The sequence below is a fragment of the Coloeus monedula genome (genome assembly GCF_965178545.1).
Source record: "Coloeus monedula genome assembly, chromosome: 19".
Taxonomy (NCBI): domain Eukaryota; kingdom Metazoa; phylum Chordata; class Aves; order Passeriformes; family Corvidae; genus Coloeus; species Coloeus monedula.
The window spans coordinates 4,582,464-4,594,575 of NC_138799.1; the positions used below are offsets into that span (position 1 = coordinate 4,582,464).

Here is a 12,112-nt window from a genome sequence, read left to right on the forward strand (position 1 = left end):
CAGGGCAAAGCCTTTCCATCCCAGAGGGCTCATGGCCCTGCAGCCCACCCAGACCCGCCAGCGCAGCCCTGGCTAAGGCAGAGCCCAGGGAGCTGATGCTTCCAGCAGGACCTGGCAGGAATCCCTATCCCCAGCCCCGCAGGGATGGCGTGGGGCCAGGCTGATGTGGCTGGAAGGCAGATGTGGCAGAGGGAGTAGCTGCAGCCAGGGCCAGGTGGGGAAGATGCATCACAGTGGTGGGGACGGAGAGGGGCTGCAGCCTCTCGTCCCCGCAGGCAGGCCGGAGCAGAGGCGGCTCAGCAGCCGCTGTTCCTGCGCATGAAGGCGTGTCCCCGCACGGGGTGCTGCATCTCCACGAAGGCCAGGTCCTTCACCGTCACCTCGCAGGGCCCCAGCGCCTCGAAGCCGCACTTCTGGTAGAAGGGCACGAGGAAGGCCTCGCACATGAGCAGGGCGCGGCGGGCGAAGGGCAGGCAGCGCAGGTGCTGCAGGTAGCGCCACATCAGGATGGAGCCCTTGCCCTGCTGGCGGACGGTGCGGTGCACGGCCAGCACGTGGATGTGCACGGCCGAGCCCTGCGGCTTGTGCAGGGTCAGCGCTGCCTGCGAGGGGGGGACAGGGGTTATCCCATCCTGCTTCTTCTTCTCCACCCCAAAGAACCAGGGTACACATCCACCCCATCCCTGTTCGCCTCCCCCCCATCGTCCTCGGAGAGTTTTTAATTTTAAAATGAATGTTGAGGGGAATTACTTGGTGTATTTTTTAACGGCACCGTTTAAATTAATTAATGAGAAGGTTCGTTTCCACCAGAGCAGCCCTGTAGCGGTTAGTCCTAGGAGAAGATTTTGGGAGTAGCCTCAGGGCTCCGGGGAGTTTCTCCTGGTCTCCAGGCTCTGGCAGTGCCTCTCTGAGTGCACAAGGTGGGAAGGACTGGGTCTCACCTGGCTGAGCCTCTCCTGGTCCCAGAGGGAGCCGATGATGAACGCCACGAGCCGCCCTTCCTCAAACCAGCCGAGGGACAGCTCTGGGCACAGGTTCAGAAAGTGGCGGATCTCATCCAGGTGCAGGGGACAGTCCCCAGAGACCGATATAAAGGCTGGAGGGGGACAGTGGTGAGCACTCTGGTGCGAGAGACAAAGCACACCCAGCCCAGAAAAACTCCCAGCACTGATGTAGGGGAGGGAAAGTGGGACGTGATGGGGAGAGATGGCATGTGTCCTGCTGCCTGCTAGGTCTGAAGGAGTTCTGAGGGACATGGATGGTTCCAGGGAGCAGTTCTGCTCCTCCAGAAGCAGTTCCCCATGGCCCAGTGACCGGCTTCTAACTCTGCTGATTCCAGAGCTACAGCAGCGGGTGCTGAATTGAACCCTCCCTCCTGGCATCTCCTCAGCTGTCCCTGCCCTTGGAGAGGAGGGAGAAATGGGCTGGGTGAGGCTGGGTGAGCGAAGCTAGGGTGGAGGAAATGGGGGAAGGTTGCCAGGATGGCATCTGAAAGTGCCCCTGTGCAGTAGGAGGCAGACCATGGTGTCCTTCCTCCCACTTCCCCTTTTCCTATCCTACCCACTGGCTCTCACAGGGCTGTTTTGGGAAAGCTGCTCCTCACTGACCTGGTCCTACTCAGCATCACCTCCCAGCATCCCTGCCCCAGGGTGAGCTGGGGCCGTGATTCTCCAGCTCATTAACCACAGTTCCCCCACCTCTTTAGGGAGCCCGTGGTGGCCTGGCCACAAGTCACGGCCACTGCATCCCTCCCACGAGGGCACACATGGGGGAATTTGCCATTACAAGGAGCACAAGAGAAACAGATGCAAAGGGATCCAGCTGATGCCATCGGCAGGAACCCCCGGGCCCCCTCCTTACCTTCGCGCTCGATCTCGAACACGCTGACCGCGTCCTCGGGGCTGAGGCAGCGGAACTCGCTGGCGGGCAGCGTGTGCCGGCGCTGGCCCCCGGGCGAGCTGCGGGGCGACCGCAGGTGGACCGGCTTCAGGAAGGGCAACGCGCTGAGCGCCGACATCCTCCTCCTTCTCCTCCTTCTCCTCCTCCTCCTCCCCCTGCCTGGCTCCCTCTGTTCGGGGCAGCCTCTGCCGGCTCCCACGCCCTTTATTCCAGCCAAGCTCCTGCAGCACCGTGAGCCAGCGGAAGCACCTGTTGATGACAGACAGGATGAGGCAGCTCGTCCCCCTTTCCCATAGGGGTGTGTGTGTATGTACAGCAAATACCCGCCCGCAGTGACCCCAGCCGCCCTCCCTGTGAGCTGGGGAACACAGGAGGCTGGCACCAGCTGTGAGCTGAGCAAAGCCCGGCGTGACAAAAGCACAGTGATCCAGGTGGTGGGACAGAGCAGGGAGAAGGGCCAGGGCTGTTAGAACCGGTGCAGGTGTGGGGCTGAGCATCCTGCCCAACATTGCCCAGCCCACGGCAGTGGGATGGGGGGGAGAGCCCTGGAGCAAGTCCAGCTGCTACCCTGGGGACAGGCAGGGTGGGATGTGGCTGCAGGAAGCCAAGAGCTGTAAAATAAGCATCTATCTGTGTGAAAGTTCCCTGCGATGCTCTGGTGTGAGAGGTCAGTGCCAGGCCACAGAGGTGCCCTGACAGGGACACACATCAGGCAGCCAGAGCCACCTCCTCCAGACAGCAGGAGCTGACAGGATTTACTCCCTTCTCTGACTCACTCAGCAGGTGAGTGACACAGTTTAACCTCTGCTGGCTCTTAGGTCATGTCCACGCTCACAGAGCTGGGTCCTTGGCAGGACTGAGCAGGTGACTGAGGCTAAAGCCTCGGGTGTCCTCCCTGATGAGGTGCCCCAGGAGCTTTGGGTGGCATGATCCCACCAGACGCAGCCCAGGCCAGGCCAGGACACTCCACCTCCAACATGGGTTCCCCCAAGAGGGTCACCAACACCCGAGGTCATCCGGCAGCACCCATCCTGCACAGCCCAGACAAATCCCTTGACCTGGATCAGAGCCTGTAGCTTCAATCTGCTTCTGCTTTCACGTGTGAGTGAACCGAGTTAATAAACCCAAAGAGAACCACAAACTGAGTGAGTAACTTCACTAAGCACATGCATCCTGCAGACAGAAATTGTGAGAATGGCTATCAGAGCCATCCATTCAAACATCCATCTGAACTCAGACCAATATTCAAGCAATTTCCAGCAAAGCCAGGTCATTTTTGATTATTGTTTCAGAGGTGCCGGCTTTCCCTGCTAATTATAGGCTTGCCTCCAGCTAATAGGATTTATGGAAACAAAAGCATTACCAGCACAAACATTGCACAGGGCACCACCGGCGCAAGCTGGGAATTTTCCATCCCGAAATGCCGAGGGCTGGATGCTTGAAATGCCAGTCTTATCCCGTCTGAGGCGAGACAGGGTGGTCTCAGGATTTATTTTCAATGAATCACTGGTTTGGCTGTGGGTATGTGTCCAAGAGATCAGATCCATCAGGGAGAGGGGCTTTCCTTGGCAGGGGAATTATTTAGCATCTCCAGTTCCAGTCACCAAGGACTGACTGAACTGGTGCTGGGAATAGGTGGTTCATGCTCCTGCAGGAGGGAAGTGAAATGGGGTGAGCTGGGGGGGAGAGTGGGGTGCTGGGGGGGGTGGGGGGGCGGGTGTAGTGTTTGTAGAGCTTATTATCAAATCTTCTGGGGCTCCTCATCCTGCTAATTGGATTAGGGACTCATCTGCATGAGTAAATCCCAGAGTAGGCAAGAGGGTAAACTCAGGGGTCCTTGAAAATGCAGTGGTGGTTTGATCCTGGGGGCTGCTGAGTGCTTGGGGTGAGTTCTGGGGATGCTCCTGGGGAGATGCTGCTGGATCAGGCCCGGGGATGGCTGTGCAGGGATGGCAGGGCAGAGAGGTCAGTTGAATACGGCCTCAGGCAGGGCAGGAATTTCAGTTGCCATGGGAATTAGGGAGATGGATTGTGGAATCACAGAATGGTTTGTGTTGGAAAGGACTGTTAAAGGTCAGATAGTCCACCCCCCTGCAGGGAGAAGGGACACCTTCCACCAGCCCAGGCTCCTCAGGGGTGTTTGCTCTCCAACAGCCACCATGCAGTGCTCACTGTCCAAGAACAAGTCTTCATCCCAGAGCATATGAAGGCTGGAAACAACTGAGCCATAGGAAGTCTCTACAGGAACATCTATGGAGCTGAAGGGGTCAAAACCTCGTGTTTAAGTGTCTGCTCCATTCCCATTAGAGAAAACTGGGAAAGGGCAATCAGGTCCCTCCAGCTATTTTTAGAAACTGCCTGAGACCCCAACCAGCAACACCCTGGAGCAGTAGCCAGGGAAGGGAAAAGGTTGCTCCTTGCTTGTTTTCCTTGTATTTTTTCCCCTCCAGCACGTTATTTCCGGCAACCCAGGTTATACAGCTGGAGGGCTGATACATTCATGTTTGTTTTCTGGAAATGAACTTCTTGCTTTGCTTCTCAGCTCCCTGAAGAGTGGAAGGTCTTCTGGGAAGTGGGGATGCATAGAACCTGCAGAGCACAGAGGAACCAGCAGTGCTCCCTATCCCTGGAGAGAACCATGGGCTCTGCACAGCCATGGGGCTACCATGGGAAGCATCCAACCTTCAGAGGTGAAGGAAACTCTGCCCGGGTCCCAGAGTAAGTGAGAAAAAATGATGAGGAAAATTCTGTCTCCATGATGATCATCATCTGTCTTCTGATGCTCCAACAAAGCCTCCTATATTTGTTCAAGCCACTTATACCCCAGGCTGAATTTTGTGCTGTGACTCCTTGCCAGACTTGCCTGAGATGAGCCCACTATGCTTGTGTGTCATAGCAGTGAACCAAGAGCTTGCTCTGTAAATTTTCCCTGCCCTGACTTGTGTTTGTGCACCAGAAATGAGAGCATCCCCATGGTCCAGAGAGATGCTCACGTAAAGAAACAGGCAGGTGCACAGTACCCCCCTGGCAGCACCTTTTAGCAAGTTATGAATTGTCTGCCTGAGTTTGGAGCTGGATTTTTAAAATTAGTTGATAGCACGGAGTTATTCACCCAGTTTTAAAGTCAAATACTTTAAAAAGTGCAAAAGAGCTTAAGTTCTTCCCACCCCCAGAACATGGAGGGTTTCAGTGAGAAGAGTCCCTACAGCTGGGTTTTGGGAGCAGGTGTTGGAAGTGTAGGGGTGAGACAGGGGCTGGGATGAGAGTCACACCCTTCCCTGTCCCAAAACCACTTCTCAGCAAGCTAAGCTCCCTATACCAACCTCCCACCCCTCTGGGGAAATCCCCCTCATCCTGGGATACGGGACCAAGTCACGGTGGCCAGGGGACCACCAGCTGTCCCCAAGGCTGTCAGTGTCCCCCAGGATGTGACAGGAATGTGGGTGCTTACCAGCCGGGGAGCCCACGCCGCTCCCTGCCCGCCTGGCTCGGGGGGTGCCGTCTCAGCGCTGGCTGGAGAGGAGGATGTGGGGTTTTGCCTCCTCTCCACTGTCTGCTGCATCCTCCACAGCCCCTGCTTGTATATATTTGTTATTTATGGAGCACGTGATGACATCCTAAGGAGTTTAGAACTCCGATGAAAGACGGGGAGAGGTGAGAGGCTTTAAGGTGACAGGCCAGCAAAGGGATCACTTCAGGGTCTGTTGGTTTTTTTCCCTGGCGTGACTGGCTGCAGAGGGATAAAGCATTTAGCTGATTGCCCTGCTCTGAGGGCCGGGCAGGGAGAGCAGGGGACTCAGCCAGGACAGGCAGCACTGTCCTGTACCTGATCCTGACCTCTCCAACAGCATCAGGAGCCCATAAGAAGCCAAAGGCAGCCCTGCCCAGAGTGGATGAGCTTTCTTTGGGGAAGGATGGGGAGGCTGCTGGTTGTGCTGGGCGTGATCATTGCTTGGGCTTGAGTGGGGGGAAGTTTCTCAGGGGAATCATCTGATTCCATGTAGGATGGGGAGTCAGACATAAGGTTTCTTGCCCAAGGAACTTATTCCAAAACCCAAGCATCTCTCCCCCATGCAGCCCTCTGTCCGTGGGTGCTGTTACATAAGAAACCGGACAGGCAGAGCCAGCAATGTTTGTCCCCATCAGGACACGTGTAATAAAAGGGAGATTATCCCAGGCGGGAGCGTGATGTCGGCATCATCATTATCATTGGGAAGCAGATGCAGTCCTGAAAGAAGCCTGGAGCAGAGGGCAGAGCTGGCTTTGCTCCACTGGAGACATTTCCAGGGCAGCTCTGGACCTGCTTTAGCTTCCAGCCATGGGCAAAGTGACCTGGAGCTACGCCCTTATCTCTCTCTTTTAAGCTTTTTCATGGAATCAAAACAGAAGTATGACCCAGCAGCTTTCTACTCTTCAGAAATGGCTTTTTGGAGCAACTCCCAGCCATTAAAGCAGCCCAGCAAAGCAGAGGTTGGCCCGTGGCTGGAATAGTCAAGCAGGGATGCTGCATTCCACAGTTTTAGCTGCGTCTCTCTTCCTGCTCCCCACACAGCTGCAGAGGGTCAACAACTCCATTAAATTAGAGCCACAGCAGTGTGCCTGGATTTGCATATTTAGCAGCTCTCTCAGCATCTTCAAAGAGCCCCGAGCTGTCACTGCGGCCCCACAGCAGGGCTGGTCCCTCTGTTGGAGTACCCACTCAGGAAGACAGCAATTATCTCCGGGTAGGATTTGCAGCGAGGGGCGACATGTGGGAGGCAGATGAATCACGACTCGGCCCCCCCTCTGCCAGGGCTTGAGAATGAAGCCATGCACACGCAGCTCAGGGGCTCTTCAGCTGCGCCGTGCTGTGTCTCCGGCCCCGCCGTGCCCCATTATCCCGGTGCTCAGCGGATTAAGCTGCTTGTGGTGTCTGCAGCCCCGGCTTTGAGGCAGGGTCTGCCATCACGGGATTCAGATGGCATCGGGATCCTGTCCTGCGTGACGCCATTGGGGCGGTTTCTCTCTCAGACTCACGTAATTGCGTAATTCCCAAGCTGCTTTCCCTGTTTAGCACCTTCCTCAGGCTTAGCCATGGGCACCCACATTTCCAAGAGGGTGACGCTTTTCTCCTGGCAATGGCCTAGCAGCAGGGCTCTGCAGTTTGGCATTGCTGCAAGGTCAGCTGTGGGCTCTGATTTCCTTCTCCCTCATCTCCTCCCTTTTCATCGTTCGTGCTGGCGCTTGTTGTTGCTGTAACTTCCCAGCAGGATGCAGCTCTTTGGACATAGTCGGTATTCTCAGCACTTGCCAGGCTGCCCACCTGCTGCTTCTATCCCCCAGTGCTCCCTCTCATGCTGCCAGGAGTGGTTTTAATTCACCGGCAGCTCCTGAAAAGCCAGCAGGCTTCCAGCTTTTCCTCTGGAGCAGGACATTGTGGTTTAGGAACCTGCCAGCTGCTGCTCTTTCAATATAGCAATGCAGGGCTCCTATGGAGGGTGGCCAGCCTCCAGCCCCGTGCTCTAAACAGGCCCTGGAGGGGCTAGTTCTGCTCTGTGCTCTGAAATGTTTATATCTATGTTTATATATTTATATATATAATATGAATAACACGCAAATATACATGTATATGTCTTTCCTCTGGCATATTCCTTTTGGCGCATCAGTGGCAGGGCTGATTCTCTCCACAGACACTCTCAGGGAGCTGGAGAAGGGATGAAAGGATGCTACTTCACAGCTTTTTTTGGGTTCTCAGCAATGGTTAGGGGAAACAGGCTTTGAACTCTGGCTTTGACCTGCAGTAGATAAGCACGTGCCTTTGCAGGGCTGCTGTATCTTGCTACTCCTCTACCTTTGAGAAAAGAGAACAAGTTTGGCAGACAGTTTCACCCACATCTGCTTGGCCATGGCAACCTCAGCCAGAAGCAGGAGATTGGGTGCCAGGACCCAGCCAGGACTCTTTTGTCCCCTGCCTGGAGCACAGCACTGCTGGTGATTAATCTCCTCTCCTCTCCTCTCCTCTCCTCTCCTCTCCTCTCCTCTCCTCTCCTCTCCTCTCCTCTCCTCTCCTCTCCTCTCCTCTCCTCTCCTCTCCTCTCCTCTCCTCTCCTCTCCTCTCCTCTCCTCTCCTCTCCTCTCCTCTCCTCTCCATGATCTGGGGTTTGTAACTAGGTCACGGCCAGTCACGGCACAGTCCTCGGGAGGAAGGGGGTCAGGGGGGGCTGCAGGAGCTTCTCTGGGAGGAGAAGGCTGGGCAGGAGGGAAGGGGCTCAGCAGAGGCAGCCCCACCCTCCAGTCCCAGACCTCCAAGCAGTTAAGAGCCAGTCTGGCTTTGGGAAGAGGAGATTCCAGCAGTCTGGCAATTGTTGTTGGGGCATTCTGCTGCTTACAGGAGCTGCCCTGCCTTTGATCCAGCCCCAACCCTGGCACAATGCTGCTGGGAGCCAGGGGCACCCCTGGAGATGGCTGGGGACCAGATTCCACCCACAGGGAAGAAGAATCCTGGAGGGCAAGGCTGAGCCTGGGCCAACCCCATCGGGACCGTTGTGAGGTCTTGGTCTCAGTGGAAAGGGTGAGAGGAGGGAGTGGAGGAGGATCGTGCTCACATCGAGTTGTTCATGAACAGGGTGATGCTGCTCTGAGTTACTTGTAGGAGAGCCAGCAGTGTTTGCTCAGGGCAGCACAACCAGAGAGGGAAGGGCTGGGAAATCATGATTCCTGCAGGATCATAGCATGGCTTGAGTTGGAAGGGCTCTCACAGACCATCTCGTTCCCTGCCCACCCAGCCTCCGGAGGCTCTCTGGCCTCACAGAGACAGGATGAAGGATTGCCATGCCCTGCATCACTTGCTCATATTTCTGTTCCCTGATGTTAATGGGGGCACAGGGATTCCTGCTGAGCTTTGTCTGCGTGATGATGAAGATAAACCCCCAGCTGTCCCCGTGGGAGGGTCTGGAGGCATTCCCTGTGACACGAGCTGCTCTGAAAGACCTTTCCCGAAGGCACCAGCTCTTCCCAGCAGGGAAAGTACTCTACGCGTCTCCGAAGCAGCAGAAGAGGGAAATACTGGGAGAACTGGCCAAGGAGGGGTTGCAGAGAGGAGCAGAGAGGGCTGGAAGACTCAACCTGCGCCCGAGCGCGGAGCCCCCAGCCCGACTGCAGCCCCGGGGCTCCGAGCGCAGCTGCTGCTCCTGGGGAGCCACGGGCCGGTGCTGCCCGCTCCCCCCGCCGGACCGGAGCCGCCGGGAGGCGAGAGCCCACGAGGTGGCACCAGAGCCCCGCCGCAGCCCGGCACCGGCACCGAGCGGACATCGCGGTGCCCCGGGAGCGCCGACCATCCCCCGGGCATCGCGGTGCCCAGGGAGCGCCGACCATCCTCCGGGCATCGCGGTGCCCCGGGAGTACCGACCATCCTCCGGGCATCGCGGTGCCCCGGGAGCACCGACCATCCTCCGGGAATCGCGGTACCCTCGGGCACCTGGCACCCTCCGGGAATCCCCAGTGGACATCCCGGCACCCAGCGGTCATTCCAGTACCCTGTGGACATCCCAGAGCCATCCCCAGCAGACATCCTGCTACCCTGCTGGCATCCTCGGCACCTGCCACGCCTCCTGGTATGCTGTGGGTGTCCCCAGTACCTGGCAGGCTGCCCGGCACCCTGTGGGCATCCCAACACCTGCCCCTTAAACCCGGCAAGGCCTGTGCAAAGATGCCCTTCCAAGGAGGAAGGACAGGGCTTGCTTTTTACCAGTATCTTCGCAGGGAGATAAAGGGTATCCTGGGTATCCCAGCACCTGCTGGGCATCTTGGCACCCTCTGGGCATTCTGACACGCCCTCTGACACGCAGTATCTCAGCAGGGAGACTCTGGTGATCTAACCTAAGTGCCATAAGGTGGTTAGATCACAGGGACAGCTTGATTCCAGGGAGGATGTTCTCCTGCAGAGTAAAGGCCATTGCTTCCCAAAACAGCCTTACCAGCAAGAGTTGTCCCTAAACTGAGCAGGGAGGCTGCTTGACACGTCTCACTTTGCAGAAGTCCTGCATGTTTTGCTGGGTCGTGTGGACTTGCAGAGTCTCTCAGTGGAGATCTGAACAGTGATGTAAAATAGGAGATGCTCATTTTGACACCCAGGCACTGTAAAATCTGAAGGCCGTCAATATTGTGACAGCCCGGGCCCTGGGCTGTTGTGTCCTAAAAAAGCAATCAGTCCTCCTTCAGTGCCACTTCCTGATGGAAGCACATCAGAGCTCCAGCTGGGATCAGAGTGCAAAAACACACCCGGCTCAGCTCCTCCTAACGAGCAAACAGCCCTGACTTGTCCCCATTATAATCCCCCTGCCGTGAGCCCGGTCAGGGGGATAATGTGATTGTTTTCATGGCTATTTGTGGCTACCTGAAGCCCCACCACTGCTCTTCAGCACGTAATTGCCCTGAAGAGGGACAGTTTCCATCTCCACACATGATTGTGCCCATTACGGTATCTATATTTTATTAGTGGCTGTTGCAATGTACATTAAGGAGATGATGAGGAGCATCACTGTGCTGGATAAAGCTCTGCTTTGAAACCTCGAGAAGACACGGCATCAGTTTAAATGGAGTCAAAGGGCACCTTCTGCCCTTCTCAAAGGTCTGAAAGGTGCAATTCTCCCTGACTACAGAGGGAGAGGGGTTGGTACCTTGTCCACAGCTCCAGGTGGGCTGGAAGGATGCCCTGGGGAGATGTGTCATACTCCCCCCTCCAGCAGAGCAATGGTCATAGGGTGAAATCCTCATGCCAGAGGCACTCATGTGCTCTAGAAGGTCTGAATGCTGCCTATCAACCCTACGCCTTGTCCACAGAGGTCAGGGCATATGGACACAGGTCTGTATTCCCAGGAGCACATCCCTAGGAACAGCTGTAAACCCACAGTGGCACTAACTGGATATTGAAACTGCCTTTCCCAAGGGGTATGCTGCTATTTAGCCACCCAATGGTCCCTTTTAGCTCTATTCTATTTCTTATCCCTGGGGTTGAAGCCAAGAAATGCTCCAGCAAGGAATCACATCAACACGCTGCCTTTCTGATTAATATGATGCTGTAGGGAGCAATTAAATGCTGGGGTGGAAGCTGGGTTGGCCTGGGAGAAGACAGGGGCTGGAGGGCTTCACTGCCTGAAGTTCCCTGATTTGGAGGCAGGGCAGGGATGGTTTGTACTTCTCCATCCCTTTGAGCATCCTGCTGCCCTGTCACTCACACCTTGGGGTAGTGAGGAGCTGGGCAGAGCCCCCAGTGCACCCATCACCCACACACTGCCCACCCCAGCCTCGTCTCAGCTTCTTTCCCTAAATGGCTTTAGGGCCATTTGCAAGATTGAAAAATCCCAGCAGGCCTGAGGACAGGGTTCTGGAATTTAGGAGGCAAGCATGGGCAGATCTTTATCCTGGTTGCTTTTCCTACAAGGAGAAACCTTGGAAGGTGGACTGGTAGCCAGCTGGTTGATCCAGCCAAGGCAGAGCAGCCTGGGAGGGAGAGGGCAAGAGGGAAAACACTGTTCTGCTGCTCCTGGGGTATTTTATGCAAGAGAACAAATTAGGCTGAGGATTTCAAGCCAGTGCTGCACAGGTGGGGAGATCCAGGGGGAGAAGAGGCAGGATATGTTGTGGTAGAAGACAGGCAGTGAAGGCTATTTTGGATTCCTTTAGTCCTTTGCCTGCCAGAGCAGCAGGATCTGCTCAAAAAAACTTTTCTATTTACAAAATCTCTGCAGACAGAGGGGAAAAATCCTTAGAGTCAATGAAGCCAAATATTCGGCTCATTTGCATACCCTAATGAGGGCTTCTAGGAGCCATGAAAAGCAAGATCAGGCTTTGATGTCAGCTGGAGAGCAGCTCCCAGCATCGAGCAGTGCCCAGTGCCAGGATGGACCCCCATCTGTGCCCAGGAAGAGGGATCTGTAAACAGCACAGCCCCCATCACTGGCGAGTGGGAGATGATGCAGAGCAGCCCACGGCGACTGAGAACTGGGGGATGATGCAGCACAGAGTCCCCCCATCACTGCGGCTCAGAGACGATGCAGTGCAGCCCCCCCATCTCCGGGGACCAGGGCATGATGCGCTGCAGGCTCCTCCATCCCTGGGGACGATGCAATGCCGCCTCCCCCCCATCCCTGGGAATTAGAGGAGGATGCAGCCCCCCCATTCCTGGGGACGATGACGCAATCCCCCTATCCCTGGGGATTAGAGGACGATGCAG

At 56.1% G+C, this 12,112-nt stretch overlaps 1 protein-coding gene across 1 annotated transcript; it reads right to left on the bottom strand.

The window, feature by feature from the left end:
- Positions 1-296: 296 nt before the first annotated feature.
- AANAT (aralkylamine N-acetyltransferase) lies at positions 297-2,017 on the bottom strand (the record flags this gene model as incomplete). Its single annotated transcript, XM_082293913.1, has 3 exons — positions 297-602; positions 942-1,096; positions 1,861-2,017. 3 exons carry the CDS (start codon positions 2,015-2,017, stop codon positions 297-299), a joined length of 618 nt encoding a protein of 205 aa, XP_082150039.1.
- Positions 2,018-12,112: the final 10,095 nt, after the last annotated feature.